Consider the following 22199-nt stretch of genomic DNA (forward strand, 5'->3'; position numbering starts at 1 on the left):
AGCACCACCACAGCTCTCCCTAACTGAAATCCCGTCCCACCTCCTAGACTCTCGCGAGACTTCGAGGTTTCACGAAATCTCCCAGCAGCCCTTGTTCTTTCTCTTCCCCGGTGCGGGTGGCCCCAGAGGTGAGTCTGTTATGGCTGCTGCGCCCGGCTGCCCCGGATCCGGCTTCAATCCGCCGCCCCTCGGCGCCATCCTGCCCTGGGAGTCCCGAAGCCGGCTCCGGGCGGCGAGGGGACGGGCTCAGCCGCCTGCTGGCACCGATATTTCCGTGCCCGGGGGCCGCCACAGGGAGGACGGGGGAGGGGGAGCAAAATGGCGGACTCTGAGTGCCCCCGCATGGACGCTCCGAATGACCCGGATGTGCCAGCTCGGGTGAGGAGCTGGGGAGGGGACGCGCGGCCTAGAGTTGTTGGGGGACGCAGGGCGACAGAGTCCGTATGTCGGGGCCAGATGCCGCGGTGAGGGGCTCGGACATGGGGGGGGGGGGGACTGGGCTGGCTCATTGCAGCGGGAGGGGAGATGGGGGGACTGGGCTGGCCCACTGCAGCGGGAGGGGAGATGGGGGGACTGGGTTGGCCCACTGCAGCGGGAGGGGAGATGGGGGCACTGGGCTGGCTCATTGCAGCGGGAGGGGAGATGGGGGCACTGGGCTGGCTCACTGCAGCGGGAGGGGAGATGGGGGCACTGGGCTGGCTCACTGCAGCGGGAGGGGAGATGGGGGGACTGGGCTGGCTCACTGCAGCGGGAGGGGAGATGGGGGGGACTGGGCTGGCCCACTGCAGCGGGAGGGGAGATGGGGGGACTGGGTTGGCCCACTGCAGCGGGAGGGGAGATGGGGGCACTGGGCTGGCTCATTGCAGCGGGAGGGGAGATGGGGGCACTGGGCTGGCTCACTGCAGCGGGAGGGGAGATGGGGGCACTGGGCTGGCTCACTGCAGCGGGAGGGGAGATGGGGGGACTGGGCTGGCTCACTGCAGCGGGAGGGGAGATGGGGGCACTGGGCTGGCTCACTGCAGCGGGAGGGGAGATGGGGGGACTGGGCTGGCTCACTGCAGCGGGAGGGGAGATGGGGGGACTGGGCTGGCTCACTGCAGCGGGAGGGGAGATGGGGGGGACTGGGCTGGCTCACTGCAGCGGGAGGGGAGATGGGGGGGACTGGGCTGGCTCACTGCAGCGGGAGGGGAGATGGGGGGGACTGGGCTGGCTCACTGCAGCGGGAGGGGAGATGGGGGGGACTGGGCTGGCTCACTGCAGCGGGAGGGGAGATGGGGGGACTGGGTTGGCCCACTGCAGCGGGAGGGGAGATGGGGGCACTGGGCTGGCTCACTGCAGTGGGAGGCGCGCTCTGTACGTGGCTCGCTAATCGCTGCCTCTCTGACTAGAGTGTGGGTAAGAGCCCTAGTTACTGATGTGTTGATCGGGGAAGTGAGGCTGTTACATGCTGAAAGGAGCCCACTCGCGGCCTGGGCTATTGCGTGCTTGTTCTTCTGCCCGCGCTCATTGCTGGAGTATCTGAGCACCCGTGCCCAGTGCACTGGGGCTAAAATGTTAAGGCAATAGCTAGATTTCTGTCTGAAACTGTTTGGGATGAAGATGTTTAGGTAACAAGATTTATAGTTACAAGTTCTCTCTGTGGGTGCATGTATGTGTATATGGTATATAACGAGTTTTCAGTATGGAAATCCAAAGAATGATTCTATGTAAAAATACATATATATATATTCATGAGTCCCCATATGTTTGATCTTCCAGAAGTCCTGATAGATTAAGGATGTTTTACTGTTGTGTTGCAACAGGCCACACACAATGTGAGCGGTTTAGGTCATATGTATAGTGTGTTTACCCTCTGCCAAACGGTACAGGAACTGTTCTTAAAAACAGCTTTCATGAGAAGGTTGTGGCTGCAGTGATGACTTTCTTAGGACACCTTTGGATTAATCATGAAAATAAAATGGATTTCTGAGCAGCTGCTTCTCTCTGCTATCTCAGCCAGACTAAGAAATAACAGCATATTGGACATACCTGTGATAGAACTTTGAAATCTAACTCTTCATTACTGTTTTCCAGTTTAAGCTCTGAAAATGGTCCGCTACTCACTTGATCCAGAGAACCCCACCAAATGTAAGTGATTTTTCAAGTATTGGTTGCACTTTTCAGGAATCAATCTGGTTCTGTAAGTTCAAAATGTTGTTTTTTGTTTCCATAGCATGCAAGTCAAGGGGTTCTAACCTTCGAGTCCACTTCAAGGTATGTGGAGTGTATGTTTGGATTTTTTTTTTTTTTTTAAGAATGTAAGGAATAGAAAAAACATTAATTTTAGAAGAAAATACCTTCTCCTTTTGTATTTAATGAATTCAAGAAAGTTACTACTTATACAAGTACAGTAGTATAAAGTAGTGTCAGCACATGGGTAGTTATACTGTGTAAGACTAGGTGATCCCAATGGTCCCTTTTGGCCTTGGAATCTATTAAATCTATTTGTAGTGGTTGTGTTCATAAATATAGAAACAAGACAGTCTGTGTCCCAAGAAGTTTGCTGCCTAGCAGATTATACAACACAGTGGGAAAAGTAGCTGCTTATAAGGGGAACATAGGAATTAATATATATCAGATCACACCACTGGTTCATCTAGTCCTATTCTTTTTTTTTTTTTTTTTTTTCAGCCAATGGAAAAGTGTTCAAACATGTTGGTTTAATGCTTTGTTGTTCGTATGCTTAAGGATAGAGACATCTGAGGAGTTCTGTTAAATTTCATTAAATTATTTTTTACTGTTCGTAAAGACCATTATGCCAATCTTACTGTGTCATACTGACCATCAAAGAAAAATATTTGAATAATTGCAGTGTAATATCTGTCTACATATTGAAAGGGTGCATCCTTTATTGTTGGAGAAACAGTGTTGTGTGGCTGCAATGATGACTTTCTTAGGACACCTTTGGATTAATCATGAAAAGAAAATGGAGTTCTGAGCAGCTACTTTTCCAGAGGTTACATTTCATTTATCATGCATCTTCCTTCATTTGATAGCTATTAATTCATCTTCCTCCTTCCAGTTTTCTTATATGGCTTTGAAATTAATATGACCCCTTTTTTTGTTTCCTTGATTTTATAATTGTTTTTGGTACAGTTCTGAGAATAGAACCTTTACTGGCTATTTGGCTCTGAAGTAGTGGATGAAATAGTATTAAATTAGCCCAATCCCCACCATAATACAAGAGTGAATTATGTCAATGTTTTGTGTCTGAAGTAGCTGAATATTTGTAATTTTTTATGCATTTGATTTTGGCAAACATTGTTCGACTATCATAAGTCAGTCCATGAATATGGAATTCACTACTAGACAATGTCTGCTAACCTCATCGCGTTCAGAACTAAATAAAAAATCTTTCTTTGCATTTATTAAGTCACAAATTAAGCAACAAAACGTAAAACTAGAACTAATCAGCTATTTCCCCTTCTCTGCTGAGAAGCAAGAGAAATATTATTTCTATTTTTAAATAAACAGTTATAATGAGGGTGGCCTAAGTAGTGCCTAGATAGAAGAATACTTAAATTGCCAGTAAAAAAGAACTTAGAGAAACCTATCCATGAATGTACAATACTTTGTTTTGTTGCTAGAACACTCGTGAGACAGCTCAAGCTATCAAGGGCATGCATATCCGGAAAGCCACTAAATACTTAAAGGATGTGACCCTAAAAAAGCAGTGTGTTCCCTTCCGTCGTTACAATGGTGGAGTTGGCAGGTGCGCTCAGGTAAGAGTTGAGATTGAAATTTGGAAAGATTCTTTGAATAATTGATTCTTGTGGTAGAAGAGGGCTAGGTTGCATTGTGTGTATCCCACCACTGATGACAAGCAAAAAATGGTGTATTTAGATCAGGGGTGGGCAAACAGTTTGGCTCAAGGGCCACATCTGGGTATGGAAATTATATGGCAGGCCATGAATGCTCACAAAATTAGGGGTTGGGGTATGGGAGGGGATGAGGGTTCTGGGCTCTGGGCTGGAGCCAGAAATGAGTTCAGGGTGCAGGAGGATGGTCTGGTCTGGGACCGAGGGGTTTGGAGGGAGGGAGAGGGAACAGGGCTGGGGCAGGGGGTTGGGGTGCAGGCTCTGGGCGGCGCTTACCTCAAGCAGCTGCCAGAAGTGGCAGCATCTCCCTCTGTCTGGGTCCTATGTGGTTCCCGGCCAATGGGAGCTGCGGGGTAAGCACTTGGGGCGGGGACAGTGCGCAGAGTCCACTGGCTGCCCCCTGTGTGTGGGAGCCAGAGGGGGACATGCCGCTGCTTCTGGGAGCCGTGGAGGAGTGGGGCAAGCCACTGACCCCGCTCCCCAGCAAGAGCTCGAGGGCCGGATTAAAATGTCTGGAGGGCCAGATGCAGCCCTCGGGCCATAGTTTGCCCACCCCGGATTTAGATCATAAGCAAAAAATAAGTGTGAGCCCAGTCCATTCTAATGAATGTGAACCTCTGTGTAACTTCACATAGTTGGCAGCCTTTGCTTAGAAGGTCCAGGGCAGCAGTCATTAGCGATACTGTTTAAGTCAGAACTGATGTGTTCAGACATGCACTGAGGAGGCTGACATTCTAGCACTCATATCTTTTAAAAACAAAACAAAAAATAAGCCCACAAAGCCAACTTAGGCATGTATATAAAATGAGAAGACAGATGTATTTTGGTTGATCCTGAACACTGGTAAAGGGGAATGGAAAGCTTGTGCAGGGCTAGTTGCATTTGGAAAGAAGGTACGGTCATTTTGGTGTGTTAGCTAAAAAAGCAAAAAGGGATTTCATCCTACATTTTTGGGTAGAATTGCTTGTAGAGTCATGTGCATTTATGGTTGCTATGATGACTTTCTTAGGACACCTTTGGATTAACCATGAAAAGAAATGTGTATTCTGAGCAACCTTTGTAAAAGAAAGGTGATTGTTTTTGTTTTGAGTAAAATTAAAACAAAACTCTTAAACGTTCCAGGCCAAGCAGTGGGGCTGGACACAGGGGCGTTGGCCTAAAAAGAGTGCAGAGTTCCTACTGCACATGCTCAAAAATGCTGAGAGTAATGCTGAACTCAAGGTATGTTAAAAATGCAAATGGACAGTGGTCCCCAAACTAGAGTGTGCGGTTTGGAGGAATGTGGGGGGGGGCAGTGGGACCTGGACCAGCCCCTGGGGGGGCGGGGAGAGTGTGGCTCAGCTGCAGCTTGGCCGCCTGCCCCTGTTCCTGGCTGCAGCTCTGCCCCTGGCTTGGGGAGGGGTGAGGGGAGATGTGGACACATTCCATTATTGATTTTGGGTACCACTGATTTAAAGCTGCTCAAAACCTTGGATCCAAATACTCCTAAACGGTGGTTAAAAAATCTGAAAGGTCAGAGGAGCCTGGAGAGCTTTGAGTTGTGTACTGAGGTCTGGATCTGGGGTTTTGGTTTGGCACCATATCTCTTAAAATATTTAAATTTATGCACATCTTTGGAGCACAAAACATGGCGTGAAGTCTTATAAATTATACCTAGTTCATACACTAAATTATCAACTTGGCTACATAAAGAATGAATACATGTCTCAAAAATGAGTCTTTTAAGATCCACAGTTAGGTCTGTGGGGTTTTTGTTTTTTTTTTTTTACACATGGAAAACTTGCATTTTGTTTATAATGTGGTAACTAAATTGTAGTGACCTGTGGTGGCAGTGATGACTATCTTAGGACACCTTTCGAATAACAATGAAACAAACTTCATTTCTGAGCCATCATAATGATTTTGAATATTTCTTGTAAAAGGCCGTCTGAATTTTTTAGTCTTCCTGAGCTATTAGTTGACTCTTCAACTTTATAAATGCGTAAAAATGCTATGTACTTTTGTGAGATTTTTTCCATGATAAACTAGCACATGTTCCCATGTAATAACTTTTCAGTTTTCATGTTCTGCCATTTTTTGGTACAAACAAAAATGTTTTGTTCATAGAGGAAAATAAACCTAGAATAAATCTTACAAGTTACTGTTGCATTTTTTCAGGGTCTTGATGTGGATTCTCTGGTAATTGAGCACATCCAGGTCAACAAGGCCCCCAAAATGCGCAGGCGTACCTACAGAGCTCATGGTCGTATCAACCCCTACATGAGCTCCCCCTGTCATATTGAGATGATCCTCACTGAGAAGGAGCAAATTGTTCCAAAGCCAGAAGAGGAAGTTGCTCAGAAGAAAAAGGTAAGAAAACTTTAGTAGTGGTATTTATTGAGTGGTTTTTCTCTGATCTTGTGTATTATAGACTTGTTCATTTGTCAGTGTGTTTTAAACACATCTGAATTTTTTAACTTGCATTTTTCAGATAATCATAATAGCAACAATTTTATCTTAGGACACCTTTGAAAATAACCATGGAAAAAAATGCATTCTGAGCAACCTTAATAGTGTTACAATTTAAATATAGCATTCAGAATATGAAAGGATTCTCTATAAATAACTTCACTGAAAGGGATGGCTTTCATTTGTATGCTTCCAGTCCCCGATTTAAAAATACTTATACCGTATATACTTGTTCATTAGCCCATTAATTTATAAGCTGACACCCCCCCCCCCCCCCCCAAAATGGATAGGTAAAAACTGTATGACCCTTTCATAAGCCGACCCTATATTTCAGGGGTTGGAAAACTTTGGCTCACGGCCCGTCAGGGTAAGCCACTGGCAGGTTGGGATGTTTTGTTTACCTGGAGCGTTCACAGGCATGGAGTCCCTCAGCTCCCAGTGGCCGCAGTTTGCCGTTCCCAGCCAATGGGAGCTGCGGGAAGTGGCGCCATTCCCGCAGCTCCCATTGGGTGGGAACAGCGAACCGAGGCCACAGGGAGCTGACGGGCTCTGTGCCTGCAGACGCTCCAGGTAAACAAAACGACAATGTATTAGATATTCAATTCAATGATTCCATAGAGTTTTAAATGATCAAATTTTGGTGTAGACCTGTTTATAAGCCGACCCCCGCTCTTTGAGGCGTCACTTTTTTACCAAAAATATTCGGCTTATGAACGAGTATAGTTCATTTCTAAGGTTTCCAAACTCTTATGTGAAACTGAGAGTGACAATAGGCCGTGTTGTTGTTGCTGTGTTGATTCCAGGATATTAGACAAGGTGGGTGAGGTAATAATACCTTTTATTGGACTAACTTCTGTTGAGAGAGACAAGCTTTCAAGCTCAGAGCTCTTCTTCAGGTGTGGGAAAGGTACTAAGTGTCACAGCTAAATAGCAGATCGAACAGTTTAGGACAGGGGTTCTCAAACTTCACTGCACTGCGACCTCCTTCTGACAAAAAATACTACACAACTCCAGGAGGGGGGACCGAAGCCTGAACCCTGCCACCTCAGGTTGGGGGAGGGGCCGAAGCCCAAGAGCTTCAGCCCTAGGCTGGGACCTGTAACCTGAGCCCTGAAGCCCTCGGCCCCAGGAAGTCTAATGCGAACTCTGGCGCCCCCATTAAAATGGGGTTGTGACCCACTTTGGGGTCTGGATTCACAGTTTGAGAACCACTTAAGTACATCTCTACCCCGATATAACACGAATTCGGACATAACGTGGTAAACCAGCGCTCCAAGGGGGCGAGGCTGCGCACTCCGGCGGATCAAAGCAAGTTCGATATAACATGTTTTCACCTATAATGCGGTATGATTTTTTTGGCTCCCGAGGACAGTGTTATATGGGGGTTGAGGTGTAGTTAGCACATATTCTAAGGGATGACTCAAGGTGAAGTGGCCTGTTAAAATACCCCTGTATTTATAGGACAAAAAAGGGGTGGGGGGGAGATTTGTAATAAGCCATAAATTCAGTGTATTTATTAAGACCATGATTTTTAGTGTCTAGCAAAGTTATGGATTTAAGCTCCCACGCTTGTCTTTTGAAAGTGTTTCACAGGTTTTCGATGGGGATGGATAGGTCACATACAGAGTGGCGGTATAATCTCCTTGATAGATGCAGATTTTCATTCTTTCCTTTTTATTTTTCAGATCTCTCAAAAGAAGCTGAAGAAGCAAAAACTTATGGCTCGGGAGTAAATCTGACATAACAGATGTACATAAATAAAAAAGAAAACAGATATCGTGTGTGCTTCTTTTCTTGAGTGATTAACTTTTTCAGGGTTTTGCTTTGTTGATCATAACTTATTAGCAATATTTAACTGGGTTTTTTTTTTTGCCCTATTTAAATATTTGCATGTTACTATTTGAGATTCATCAAGTCTTTGAAAAGTGTGCTGCTTTCCCTATTCCTTCCTAAGCAGTTATTTGTAAATTATCTCCAGATTGGAGTTTGAAAATTCTGTTTGGATTATCAGCTATGGCCTTCATGATAAGACGCATCACAAAAGTTACAGTAAAATCAACTGGTAGTGTAAACTTCTTTTACACAAGTGTTTTGACTGCTTTTTAATGAACTTACTTACCTTTGATAGTTGTGTAATGTCCAGAGTTATGCCTGGTCTTTCATTTCTACCCCCACTACATCACTTTGGAAGCAATATTATTTTAGCTTTCATAAATGAGAACAGTAGATAGATAACGTTGGATTGAATTACTTGTAGTTGTCTTAGGTGAGGCAGGAAATTAGTTTAGCAGCCATTGAATTTATTGCTGAAAGATGGCTATACATTCCAGTAGATTTAACTCTTCTATTTATCTACAAAGAGTTAGTGCAGATTTCTCCATGCTGTCCCATCAGTTTTTCAATCATGCTCTGCGGGAAGACCACTTTTGGGAGGTGACTGATGCTCATTTGATCCTTGGCATCTGGGGAGCACATAGGTACATTATGATGGTTTTCTGTGTGGAAAGCTATCCCATCATGAACATGGACTGAGTCCAGCCATTCATTTCACCTAGGCTGTTAAACAGTTCTCATTAGTTATGTTGGTCACCATTGACACGGGCTGGATTTGAGGTGATAATAGTTGAAAGGCTTCCAGTCCCCTGATCAGTCTTGTCCCTGGTGTATTTGTATTCTTCTCTGAATAGATTAATTTGCTTGTTAACCTGCAGAGTTACTCTAAATAGCACCATTTGACATTTGAAGTCTTGCATTTTTATTGTGAAAACAATTGAATGTTTGGGATTTGTTAGTATTATGACATTGTAGACATTATAAAAATGAACAATGCAAACATTCAGAAAATGTTTTTCCTGAAATTAGGAATTAAAATTCCTAACCTGTTTTCTCTCAATCCCAGTACTCTTCCTTTCTACTCTCTCCAAAACCTTGGGGGGGGGGGGGGGGGGATTAAAGTATTTACATCTCTCGTGTAGCGAAGTTTGAGGAATATATTTGATCTAAAAACCCTGTGTTCAAACTGATATTCTGAGTTGTACTGAAGTAAATGCGTGGACAAAATTGAACTGATTGCTATTAGATCTATTTCTTCTACAAAATATAAAAATTATAAGTCAGTGTTTAAGGTGAAATCCTAATTTTAAAGCAGAGATAGGCAACTCTAAGGAAGTAAAGGGCCACAAAATCCACTAAAACCCCAACTCAAATGTTTTACGGTACAGCATGTTCGCATACAGCTAACTATTCACAGTGTAAAACCAAAGTTTTCTTAAATATAAAAAAATTTAACACTTTTCACTAATCTTTTTCAATATGCAGGAGAGCAGGGGATTAATAAATGAAAATAGCAAATAACGTTTTTTCTTTGCTGCTTATTGTTACAGTATCATCTAACTCATTAAGATGGGAGAGTGTTTTCATCTGTCAGTCAATTCCTTTTCTTTGATTTCAAGTGATTCAGTGTAGAGAAGTTACTTTCACAAATGTAAGTACTTCCAAACATAGAACACAATTTCAATAACCAGTTTTTCAGTTTTGGAAAACAGGACTCCGAAAGCAGTTTCCAAAACTGAATATCACTTTCATTAGCTGCAACCAAGAAAAGATCAGCCTGCAGTTTGCAGTTACTGTTGCAGTTCAGAAGGCTGGTCATTGACAACAGCTGCAAGTGGATCATTAAAAAGGATCAGGTGAGGCTGAAAACTTGTAAAATCTGTAAAATTTGGTGATATTAAGCATCATTTCAACATCACTAGTGTTCCTGCTAAACTGACTTGCGTACATGCCATGTTGGGCAAAAGTGGGTAAAATGGGCAAAATCCAAATGCAACAGGTGAGTCTTGAAAAGTCCAACTTTTCTTCTGAAACTATCCAGGTGATCAATGAGATCTAACAGAGTCTGGTCCATGCCTTGTAATTGCAGATTCAAATAATTCAGAGGTTGGGTTGTGTCAATAAAAAATGCCCTATTAAAAAGAAAAATGGAATATTCCAGGTTTTCCAGTAACTCATCCGTATCAAAACTTGCAGTGTTTTTCAGAAAGGCAATTATCTCTTTGAAGTGCAAGGAATCTCTCAAAAAGCATTTACCATAAATCTGCGATGATGCAGTGATCTGTTGCCACTTCCAATCAAGTTTGTAACTTTCACAACCCCATTCATGACATGATCTGTGTTCAGCAATTTTTCTACACAACTCCCCACTGCTTTGATAAATGTTGAAACTTGACCTTTAGTTCACTCAGAGCAGGTGCTCCATCTGTAACAGCCACCAACTTTTCAAAAATCTGCAACCTCAACTACATCAAAAATATCTGGACCCTTTGTTGTCTGCAATGAGGTTAACTTTGTAAGTTCTTCGTGCAGATGAAAATTACTGTCAAACTAAAGTGCACAGCCACTCCTAACAACTAGTCTTTCACTTTTTTATGTGCAATATGTTTATCACAGGAAAAGAACAGTTGAGAAACAATGTCATAGTAAAATAAATCTATTAACTGTTTGCGGGCCAAATAAACCGCTCTGGTACGTTGTATGCAGCCCCTAAGTCACAAGCTTCCCAGCCCTGCTTTAAATTATGGAAATTAACACTTAAGTATTTGGTGCCAGTAATACAGGTCCTGATGGTATAAGCTGTATCAGGCATGTGCACCCTTGGTCAATGTCCTGGACCCAGGGCAGCAGGCAGGGCCACGGGCTATTCTTGGGTATCCTAATCCCCCACCAAGGGCAGGTGGAGGGTCTAGGGCTCCCCACAGCAGCCTGTGCTCCTCTTACCTTGGCCCAGCTCAGGTTTCGTCCCTGGCCGGGGGGGGAGGGTCTTGGGACAGAGGAGCAGCAGGGAGTGAGGCCTCATTGAAAGAGGAAGGGTTGGGGGCGGGCCTCCTGCACTTTTGCCTTTTGAAAGGGTGGTAACCCTATTCCCATTTCCCAAGCATTGAACAGCACTACTGATAATGGTGCTAATGATATTGACCACCAAGTGCTTTAAGACAGAGGTGGTCAAACTGTCCACGGACCACTCCATTCAAGTGGTCCACAGACAGGTCCCTCTAAGGTGCGAGCCTGGGTGACTGCACAGAGAGACTGAAGGGCCACCCATCTAATTAGTGGAGCCGTGCAGGCGTGGCTCCACTAATTTAGGTGCCTGGACCTGGAGAAGACACACAGGTGAGGTGAGGTGGGGGCAATGGTGGTAGGTGGGAGGGGGCATTGGGGTGAGACTAGCGGGTGGGGGAATTTGGAATGTGCAGGGCTGCGGCGACCAGAGAAAAAGGTGACTTTTCCCATCTCCAGGGCTGTGGCTGCCAGGGAGAGACCCCCCTCCTTCCCAGCCCCAGCTCAGGGGCTGCTGTGGCGGGGGAGAGAGGGCACATTCATTGTATTAGAACGGTAAGACTACTGTTATCAGTGGTGTGCTTTTATTTGTAGAACCACAAAACATGTTTATTATGTTTTTTTTTTTTTTTTAGAGAGAGAGCCTTTATCCAAAGTGCTTTACAATAGTTAGCTAACGGTACAAACATTTGGAAAGATCATTAAGTGGTCTGCTGAGACCCTCAGCAATTTTCAAGTGGTCCGTGGGGAAAAAAGTTTGAGAACCACTGCTTTAAGACATACGGATGAAAGGGGCCTTCGAGCTTAGTGTTGGCGCTGTGGGTTTTCAGCTCACTTAGCAATGCGTATGCTCTCTTCAAGTAGAAATGTTTGCTGCTCAAGGTGATCATGCGGACTGGGGGGAAAAAAAGGTTTTGTGATGCATCTAAATCATTTGATGGGGTTAGCAAAATAACCTGGCCCGTGTTGCCTGTGCGACACCGCTCTAGCTTTGCCCACTCTGGGGTGGGTAACTCCTGGTTGGAAGATCCAGTCCCCCCACGGCTCAGGGGACTGGGTGGGGCCAGCTCCTCTCCAGCTCGATCAGGACTCTACCCTCTAGCAGTCTGGCCGTGTCCTGCCGGGGGGGGGGGGGGGGGAATAGTCCAGGCTCTTCAGCTGTGGCCTCTAATGCTTTGCCTCTGGTGTCATGGCGGTCGGCGTCAACTCCCACCCCTTATGTTTTGGGCACGTGACCAACGGTGCTCCTTTTCCCATTGGCGCTGGGCCGGTAGCGTCATCAATTCCATCCGGAAGACGGAAGTGAAGAGGCGGCTTCCGGCGCGGCGTTGGTCAGAGCTCAGCTGGTGCCGTTGGTGCCGGGCCGTTGTGGGAGGAGAAGCCGGCAGGTGGGTCCGTTACGCTCAGGGAGTTCCTTGTCTCCCCCCCCCCCTCGCTCATAAGGGGGGGGGCTGTTCCATCCACCTCCTCGCGCCTCCTGCCGGGCGTCGCACACCGCCCCTGCGGGTAGGGGGCGCTGTTCCCCGAGGGGAAGCTGGTGGCTTGCCCCGGTGAAGGGAGAACCCATCCGACGCCCACCATAATAGATTGACCCACCTGCTTCTCCCTGGACTGATCCCCTCCTACCCTGCCTGCTTTCCTCATTCCCCTCCTTTCTGGTGCCCTGGACACCCTCCTTCCCCCCCCCCCCCCCCACGTGTGCCCCTTGTGCTTGGTGGGGGCACTGAAAGACGGGAGGCCCTTCTTGCCCTATGCCCAGGGTTGCCTCTGGCTTTGTTATGGCTGGTGGAGGTGGCTGGGCCCCTGGAGTTTTTGCGCTCACCATTTCCCTCCAACTCCTGCAAATAAATCCCTTTTAGGTATCTGTGTGTCATAAACAGGAAAAGAGTTCAAGTTTTTGTTGGTTGGTTTAAATCCTTTGTGATGGGTCACCCCCTGCAAGGCTGCCTGTCATTCATTGACTATTGCGCTTCTAGCGAAAAGTTCTCACTCAACAATTCCAGCTTTGTGGCTGCAAAATAAACACCCTCTTGTGGAAAAAGAATACTGACCTTGAAACCATCTGGCCATTGACATGTCATGCATGCCAGTTCTGGGCTTTGCTGGAAGACTTTTGAGACACCCCTTCTTCCCAAGATATATGTTGTTTGCTTGCATAACTTAATGGAAGAGTTTGGATCAAGTGAAGTTTTAACAAAGATTTCCTGTATCCACAATGTTAAATTGATTTTATGAAAACAAAGAATTTAACACTGACTAAAATCCCTTCCCCTTTCCATTGCTCAGTCTTCACTTTCTTATTTGCTTGTTTCAAGAAATCTCCATTCTTAGTCTCTTAGACAGCATCTGAACTTCTAATATAAAGAAATAAGCAGGAAAACTTTCAGGTTCCTTTTATACAACATGAAGAGGCAGAACAGGATGACTAGTTTAAGATCTTCATTATCTTGACTGAAGTTTTTTCTTAAGTCCTTATTTTAAGTTACATACTTTAAATACTGTATGTGGTTCAGCTTTACCAAGAGGATGTTCCTGTTCCCAATGAAGTCAATGGGAGTTTTGCTGTGGTCCTCAGGAAAAGCAGAATTGGACAACACAAAGGCAATTTTAGATAGTTCAGGTCCAAAGTTTGGGTAAATGTTTACAAAAACTAACATGAATTTCTGAAAAGCAATAGAGGGTCCTGTGGCACCTTTAAGACTAACAGAAGTATTGGGAGCATAAGCTTTTGTGGGTGAATGCCCACTTCATCAGACACAAGTGGGCCTTCATCCACAAAAGCTTATGCTCCAATACTTCTGTTAGTCTTAAAGGTGCCACAGGACCCTCTGTTGCTTTTTACAGATTCAGACTAACACGGCTACCCCTCTGATACATGAATTTCTAAATAATTTCACTAGTTCTAAATGTTTTAATAAAAACAGTATTTAGCTGAGGACTGATTTCCCCCCCCCCCCCCGTGCATTGTTTGCAACCCAAACACTGCATTATAGAAACAAACCCACTGTTTCTATTGTATAAGCTGTTGGAAGGATGAAGAGCAAGCAGTAGACATGTTGATATAAATTACAGACTTAAATTGGTTTCTTAAAGTTAAAGCATTGCAAAGTTATTTTATAAGTTTATTTTTAAAGGTCTTTAAAAAATGTCAGTCCTTTGGTTTTCAATGCTATTTTATTACCTCTTATATCAACAGATTCTGTCAGAGGATTGGAAAGAACCATGGTGTGCATTCCTTGTATTGTCATTCCAATTCTGCTCTGGGTCTATAAGAAATTCCTTGAGCCATATGTCTACCCTATAATTTCACCTTTCATTAAGCGCATATGGCCTAGGAAAGCTGTGCAGGGAACACTGGCCACCAAACAAGGCCAAGGAGACAGTACTGGAACTATTCTGGGGACTTCAACCACAAATCTAGGCCCAACAGATGATTTTGGAATGTATAAGGTAAGCAATATATTTTAAAGCACGTTAGAGGAGGGAGGGAGGTAGCTAAGCAAGGAATCCCCAAGGAGAGCACCCTATAACAATCCAACCTGGAAGTCACAAGGGCATGGTGGATTGTTTTGGGGGAAACAGATACAACAGAAAAGGTTGTGACTGTCTAATCAGGTACAGTTTTCTTAAGTAGGGAGAACAATTGCCCCAAATCAACCTCTGAGACCTCTTGGAACAGAATCATCCTAGAATGGCATGCTCTATCCCAGCTATATCTAATAGTTCTGCTTAAGAGCTTTTCTGTCTCCTTACTTTTCCACTACAAAAAATTCAGCAATTAAATCCTAATCCTAAATCATCTGATGCATTAAGCAGAACAGAAGCCAGTTTCTTGTACTGGCTCTACAGTTCCAATAAAAAGTCGTGTTTACTGACCAACATGTTTCAAGTGGGTTTTTTTTTTTTTTTTTTTTATAACACGGTAACTTTTTTTACCATAATTACACTTTAATATCCAAAGAAATGGGCATAAGCTCTTCTATATACATTTTTTCCCCCCTCTGGCCTTTTAGAAAGTAAGAATTGTATATAAGGCTTTACCTAACTTCTTTAAATTTCAGTCTGTTAGTGCAAATTTCTCAGAACTGAGGCAGATGTTCTGAACGCCTCTCTTCATTCTTTCCTTCTCAACTAAACTCTAGGGTTCTGAATGTGAAGCATTTTTTTCTTTGCCATTGGTTCATGGTACTCTCTCTCACTTCCAATTTCAGATTGAAAGCAATGGGGTCGCAAATGGAATCACTGCAAAGGGACCAACGAAAGTTTCTGACAAGAAGACTGATTAAAGGAACTTTTCTTTGCTGCACAACGTGAACTGGTGATACTGTTCCCACTTTGAGATTTGGTGGCCCTTCTACCTGAAAGGAAGCATGAGTTGTTTATAGCAGAGGATTTCCTCTGCCACTGAAATGGGTGAATTTAGCAGCTCTCTCTTTAAGATGTTTGAGAAGTTGCTTTAAACTATTCTTATTCCTTACTACATTTTACTCACTGAAATTCTCTGCATCTGTAATGCAGTTCAGATAAGGTTAGATATCCTAGATTAATTTATTTTTATCAATAAATGAAGCTTTACGTGGTAAATGTGTCCGTTTTATAGTTGTCTTGTAATGCATCTAAAATCCATGTATTTTAGAACAGTTCCTGAAACTCAAACTTCATTGTAGCTCATTACTCTGCTCTCAGAGCCTCATGCAAAAGGTTAGGGTTTCATCAACTATAGTTTGATGGAGTAACGTGCAATCTCTTGCTGTAAGAGCTATAACTCTCCCATCCCTGCTAAAGATGTTATGGATTGCACTGAGGACATCAGTGTGTTTCTTGGCAATGCTATGAAGAAAACTTATAAAAAGAGATCTCCACCTGGTAACCAATCAGCTAGAATAGATGCAATATTTACAGGATTTATTTAGTTTATTGGAAGCAGAAAGCAAGCCCTGAGGAATGGCAGGGACTTAGCATGAGAAAATTACTATGTTGTGTGCAAGCCGCCATAGTTAAGATTGTAGATATCAGAATTGTAAAATTCAGAATAAGTCCAGAAAAAACTGGTTAACCTGCTTATGTAACTTACTTAAAACAAAATGGCATTTTATTAAAACATTTGTTTCTTATAAAATGTTTCTAGTTTTTTTTCTTTCTATTTTAAAATTTAGTTCTTGGAATGGAAGAGTCTCAAAGCTCAGGGGAATATTATATAGACTGGGACCCCAATACAGGGATGGCATCTGAACTGCTTGCTTTGTTTGTGGCTGGCTTCCTGACTTTTCATCCAGTGCCAGGTCTGGCCCCCCCCCGATAGAAAAAGCTGCTTTCTGTCCTGCTCTGCTCCTAACTCTATTAGTGGAAACACTGCTATTTTAGAGGCCTCTCAGCTCTGCAGAGCGTAAAGGTAATAGTCCCTTTCTGTATACACCTCCAGTGCAACTGTTCTGTGTGGAATCGTACGTGAGTCAAGGCAATTCAGAGGAGGGGCTCCTACTGAACAGTCCAAAAATATGTGACAGGTCTGGAGAAGAACTATTGTGGGTGGTTCATGGAGGGCATAACTAGGAGACACAGCACTGAGTCCCATTGGGTAGATAGAAAGATTAACTCTAATAATCTATACAGAAGCCCCTGGAACCTCATAAGATTGGGTCCCTAATCCATGAACTATTGGAACTCATTTACAAAACTTTTCTTAAACATTATGTGAATATATGTCTCATACTATATAATTTGAATTTATAATCCCTATTCCATGACAAGATATCTTTGAGCTATAATGTATCTTAAAGATTTTTTTTTTGATAATAGTTTTAATTTTTTTTATAATTGATTTTTTTTTATCCACCCTGGCCGTTGAAGTCCCTCATCACTACCAAGTCCTGTGTTTTGGATTATTTTGTTGTTTGTTGGGGGGAAAAAAGCCTCATCTGCCACTTCTTCCTGGCTAGGTGGCCTATAGACCTCTACCATATCACCCTTGTTTGTTACCCATTTTATCCTTGCCCAGAGACTTTTAACAAGTCTGTCTCCTATTTCCATCTCAAACTCAGTCCAAGTGTATGCATCTTTGATATCTAAGGCAACACCTTCTCCCTTTTTTTCCCCTGCCTGTCCTTTCTGAGCAAGCTGTACCCTTCTATTCCAGTCGCATATTACCTGTGATGCTAACTGTCATAGTTGTGTTTAACAACTAGCATTTCTAGTTCTTCCTGCTTATTCCCCATACTTCTCACAATAGTATACAGACATCTAAGATACCAATTTGATTTCCCCTCTATTTTCTCCCTTATCCCTGCTATAATGGCCCATGTTCTCCCCAGATTCTGACCCTTCTCCCAGGTTTCCATGTTTTTGACTTACCTGTGGGCTTGTCTCTTGCCCCCATCAAACCTAATATAAAGCCCCCCTCGCTAGGTGGGCCAGTCTGTATCCAAAGATGCTCTTCCCCTTCTTCAGTAGGTGGTCTGCTCAGCAGTTCTTCTCAGAACAACATCCCATGGTCAAGGAAGCCAAAGCCCTCTTGGCGACACCATCCTCGCAGCCAGGCATACATCTCCAGGATGCATCTGTCTCTGCCTGGTTCTTAAGTGGTATTTTTACACATTATGCAGATCAAGCTCCTGTGGGTTTAGTCTGAAGCTCCCCTAGGGCCAGGATGAGGTGCCTAAAGATGCATATAGACACCTGTGACAGGCCCATTGGTGCCATCTGGAAAAAGGGTTTATTGTCCTTTACAAGCCCATCCTGTGTCAGACCTGACAAACTCATTATACCTAATATAGTACCACTTTCAGACTATTTCTTCATGAAGGGTAACGTGAGGTCTCAGCTGAAAGCTTGTAACTTAGCAATACTCATAATCATTGCAAGTTGTGTGTATGGGTAGTTTTAAGGAATAATGTAACTATATTGAAATCTATTCCTTATGGCCTTGAAGTAAGAGTTGAGAGTCCCTAGTGACTGTGTCAGTGATGGCCCATTCAAGTGGGAGGTTGTTTTTCCCCCTACTTGGTTAACCAGTAAGGTAAAGCCCTATCTCTACCATTCCCTTATGCCAGAACCATCAGTGGAAAACAATCAGACAACTGCAAACAGTGAAAACCACTTGAAAGTAAAAAGGAACATTATAGGAGACATGAGATATGTCTATGAATAAAGCCAAAAGACTGATTCAGTATAATCACAGGATGGAGAAAGACACTCTGCATCCATTCACTGAGGAGACATCTTGTTGAGCGGGGTGTTTCATGAAAGATTAGATCCTGGTCCTTGGGAAGCCATCCAGCTTTGTGCCAGACTGCACTTTGACAGGGGGAGAGGAGGTAGAACCCTACTTTATTAGCTAGGAAAGGTAACAATTAAGTGTAAGTTCTAATTCACATTTTATGATTTTTTTATATTGTAACCATTTGTTTCCATTCTTGTTTCTAGTGGAAGTATTTTTTCCACACAACTCACAGACAACCTGTGGAACTTCTTGCCAGAGGATGTTGTGAAGGCCAAGACTATAACACAGTTCAAAACAGAACTAGGTAAGTTCAGGAAGGATGGGTCCATCAATGGCTATTAGCCAGGATGGGTAGGGATGGTGTCCCTGGCCTCTGTTTGCCAGAAGCTGAGAATGGGCCACAGGGGATGGATCACTAGATGATTACCTGTTCTGTTCATTCCCTCTGGTGCACTTGGCATTGGCCACTGTTGGAAGGCAGGATACTGGGCTAGATGGACTTTGGTCTGACTCAGTATGGCTGTTCATATGTTCTTTCTTAAATTATTCTTTTGTTTTATAAGTGCACTGTGTTATACAGGAGCAGTGCAGAACCTAAGGTAAAACTGGGGTACACTTTCTCTGGGAACCTCTGGATCCAGAATTTATGTAAGTAGCCAATGTCAAGGGCTGGATACCTCTTGGGAATACTTCAAGGGCACTTAAGTGCACCTCTTTTTAACCTGCAAGGCAAAGACAGGGCTGTGTAATCTGGAGGAGAGTGAGAGTTGCTGGTAGCTCCCTGACACCTAGCTACCACAGGCAAGACTCCCTCATGCTAGAGATAAAGTGACTCACAGGGGTGGGTTATCTGAGAACTGGAGACTAGTCTACTCTCACACTCTACTTTTAAAGCTGTTCTACTTTGTATAAACTCAAATATTCACTGGGCCAGAAAAAATGACTATAGGCAGGTTTAAGGCACTCACTTGGAGGTAAGAGATGTGGATTCAAATTAAGTCAGGCAGAGAGAAGATTTGAATCTTTACCTTCTACCTCCCTAATCCACTAGACTACAGAGTCACTCACACTCTCTCTTTTGGCCAGTGAATACTAATAATCTAGTTGGGAACCTCCCAAGAAATCCAGGAGACCTAACAGAGAAGCAAGGAGGAGTGACTGCAGCAGGGGAATGTGTGAACCATATCCCATGACTCTGCAGACTCGCTGGTGCTGTGACAAACCCACCAACCTCACCATCAGCCCCAGCACCCTCCATAGAATCCCTTTTATGGATTCCTGTTTGCAAAGACTCTCTGCTGTCACCTGTAGAAATCGGTGTTCCTCAGGGCTGAGTTGTCTCATCTGATTCTGTAGCCACTGGAGGCCATGTTCCTCTCCTTACCTTCCCCCCCCCTCCCCCCCTTATCCTCTGCAACAAGTGTCATTTCCTAGCCTGCAAATGTTTGACTTTGCAGACTTAGTGTTTCGAATGTAATTTTTCTTGGCAGCATCAATTACAGGGAAGGTCCTGCATGGCCCCTGCAGCCCTGACCTGGAGCATGCTCAGCACAAATGGAATCTTTGGAAGAACTATGAAGCCAAAATAACAAGTCTGACTATCTGCATACTGAGATCTTTCAAAGGCTTATAACTTGGGCAAGTGTTCACAGGGACAGCAACAGGAACAAGAGACCCAGGTTACATTTCAAGTCCCTGCTCCAAAGCTCGTTAGTCCTAAAGCTTCTCAACAAAATGGTTATAAAAAAAATTTAACCTGGGCAAAACACTTTTCCCTAATCTCGTTCTAGGGATCGGTTGAACCATCTTTGTTAACTTTCAAAAAAAGAGTTCAGGCTGAGACAGGCACTAAAGCATGGAAAATTTCAAACTGAACGGTTGAAGTTTGGCAAAGTTTATAAAAAAAAATTAACAGGGTTTTTATAATGGGAAATGTTGTGGAACTTTAACTACAGGCGTTGTTAGCTGTGCAATACAGAATAAAATAATCAACTGTTAAGTGGAATATTAAAAAAGAAGTTCAGATATGTCCATGTATTAATAGGAAACATTCTTGTATGACTTCTCTTTAAGTTCAGTTTTAGGACATCTCAAGAGATAAGGCTCCAGCCACAAGCAATGGAAGAGTGGGCCATAGCCTAATATACATCAGTAACTTTTCCTATTTTAATGAAAAAACAGATTGACAGAGCCAGAGGAGTACCCAGAAGTCACCTACTACAGGACAGGCCCAACAAAGAAATTAACAGAACGCCACTAGCCGTCACTTTCAGCCCCCAACTAAAACCTCTCCAGCGCATCAAAGATCTACAACCTATCCTGAAAGATGATCCCTCACTCACAGAGCTTGGGAGACAGACCTGTCCTCGCTTACAGACAGCCCCCCAACCTGAAGCAAATACTCACCAGCAACAGAACAAAAACACTAACCCAGGAATCTATCCTTGCAACAAAGCCCGATGCCAACTCTGTCCACATATCTGTTCAAATGACATCATCATAGGACCTAATCACATCAGCCACACTATCAGGGACTCGTTCACCTGCACATCTACCAATGTGATATATGCCATCATGTGCCAGCAATGCCCTTCTGCCATGTACATTGGCCAAACCGGACAGTCTCTATGCAAAAGAATAAGTGGACACAAATCTGACATCAGGAATTATAATGTTCAAAAACCAGTAGGAGAACACTTCAACCTCTCTGGTCACTCGGTAACAGACTTAGAGGTGGCAATCTTGCAATAGAAAAGCTTCAAAAACAGACTCCAATGAGAAACTGCTGAACTTGAATTAACATGCAAACTACATACCATCAATTTAGGCTTGAATAAAGACTGGGAATGGCTGAACCATTACACACATTAAATCTATTTCCCCATGTTAAGTATCCTTACACCTTCTTGTCAAACTGTCTGAAATGGTCATCTTGATTATCACTACAAAAGTTTTTTTTCTCCTGCTGATAATGCCTCATCTTCATTAATTAGCCTCTTAGAGATGGTAGGGCAACTCCCACCTTTTCACTTTCATTGATTTGAGATCTACCATACCATTCTCTCACTAGAAGGGAAAACCTATACTGGCAGCAGGCCGTAAAAGAGACCCAGTTTGGATCTCATCTATCTTTGAGTTGTGAAGAATATGTATTAAGGTTATAACAACCAACAAGAATGCTCTTTTATGTAGAAATCCATGATTAAATTGAGTCTTCCTGACTAGTGATTTAAATCAAATCCACCCTGCCTAGGGCTTGTCTTCACCACTGGCTAAATCGGCGCTGCTGTGATTGCTGCAGCGGTGTCGATTTAGTGGGTCTGGTGAAGACACGATAAGTTGATGGGAGAGGGCTCTCCTGGTGACTTCAATACTCTACCTCCCCAAGGGGTGAAAGCTATGTTGACAGGAGAGTATCATAACACAGAGTAGACACCGCTGTAAATTGAGCTAAGCTATGTCGCCTTAAGTTATGTAACTTAACTGGCGCAATTTAAATCAATTTTCCTCGTTAGTGTAGACCACGCTCCAGCCATCTGTGGGAAAATAACACAGCAGGGCACAGATTGGAGACAATTTTTTATTTCAGAATGTGGAAAAAGCTACTAGGGGAGAGGCTGTTCTAGATTTGATTTTAACAAATAGGAAGGAACTCATTGAGAATTTTGAAAGTGGAAGGCAGCTTAGGTGAAAGTGATCATGAAATGAGAGAGTTCACAATTCTAAGAAATGGTAGGAGAGAAAACAGCACAATGAAGATAATAGAGTTCAAGAAGGCAGACTTTAGCAAACTCAGGAAGTTGGCAGTTTTTCAAGGAGACATTATTAAGGGCACAACA

At 43.7% G+C, this 22199-nt stretch overlaps 2 protein-coding genes and 5 non-coding genes across 12 annotated transcripts; all 7 read left to right on the plus strand.

Annotated features, from left to right (window-relative positions):
* Positions 1 to 113: 113 nt before the first annotated feature.
* RPL17 (ribosomal protein L17) lies at positions 114 to 8079 on the plus strand. Of its 6 annotated transcripts, none has more exons than XM_054032057.1 (7): positions 114 to 128; positions 2074 to 2127; positions 2213 to 2253; positions 3627 to 3761; positions 4980 to 5078; positions 6015 to 6206; positions 7991 to 8079. In XM_054032057.1, the coding sequence occupies exons 2-7, from the start codon at positions 2088 to 2090 to the stop codon at positions 8036 to 8038; spliced, it is 555 nt and encodes a 184-aa protein (XP_053888032.1). In that variant the 5' UTR covers positions 114 to 128; positions 2074 to 2087; the 3' UTR covers positions 8039 to 8079. The 6 variants fall into 6 exon arrangements, with proteins under 6 accessions (XP_053888032.1, XP_053888031.1, XP_053888034.1 ...); XM_054032056.1 differs by lacking the exon at positions 114 to 128 and adding an exon at positions 361 to 378; XM_054032059.1 differs by lacking the exons at positions 114 to 128; positions 4980 to 5078 and adding an exon at positions 364 to 378.
* Positions 1908 to 1974, plus strand: LOC128839899 (small nucleolar RNA SNORD58). The gene has a single exon (XR_008445553.1). It is a non-coding gene; the product is annotated as a small nucleolar RNA SNORD58 (small nucleolar RNA).
* Positions 2916 to 2982, plus strand: LOC128839900 (small nucleolar RNA SNORD58). The gene has a single exon (XR_008445554.1). It is a non-coding gene; the product is annotated as a small nucleolar RNA SNORD58 (small nucleolar RNA).
* On the plus strand, positions 4846 to 4912 carry LOC128839898 (small nucleolar RNA SNORD58). Its single transcript, XR_008445552.1, has one exon. It is a non-coding gene; the product is annotated as a small nucleolar RNA SNORD58 (small nucleolar RNA).
* Positions 5684 to 5749, plus strand: LOC128839902 (small nucleolar RNA SNORD58). The gene has a single exon (XR_008445555.1). It is a non-coding gene; the product is annotated as a small nucleolar RNA SNORD58 (small nucleolar RNA).
* Positions 6338 to 6402, plus strand: LOC128839903 (small nucleolar RNA SNORD58). The gene has a single exon (XR_008445556.1). It is a non-coding gene; the product is annotated as a small nucleolar RNA SNORD58 (small nucleolar RNA).
* A 4359-nt stretch (positions 8080 to 12438) lies between the features above and the next one.
* C6H18orf32 (chromosome 6 C18orf32 homolog) lies at positions 12439 to 16254 on the plus strand. The gene is made up of 3 exons (XM_054032062.1): positions 12439 to 12529; positions 14338 to 14591; positions 15353 to 16254. The coding sequence occupies exons 2-3, from the start codon at positions 14364 to 14366 to the stop codon at positions 15425 to 15427; spliced, it is 303 nt and encodes a 100-aa protein (XP_053888037.1). The 5' UTR covers positions 12439 to 12529; positions 14338 to 14363; the 3' UTR covers positions 15428 to 16254.
* Positions 16255 to 22199: the final 5945 nt, after the last annotated feature.

The sequence above is a fragment of the Malaclemys terrapin genome, chromosome 6 (assembly GCF_027887155.1).
Source record: "Malaclemys terrapin pileata isolate rMalTer1 chromosome 6, rMalTer1.hap1, whole genome shotgun sequence".
Lineage (NCBI taxonomy): Eukaryota > Metazoa > Chordata > Testudines > Emydidae > Malaclemys > Malaclemys terrapin.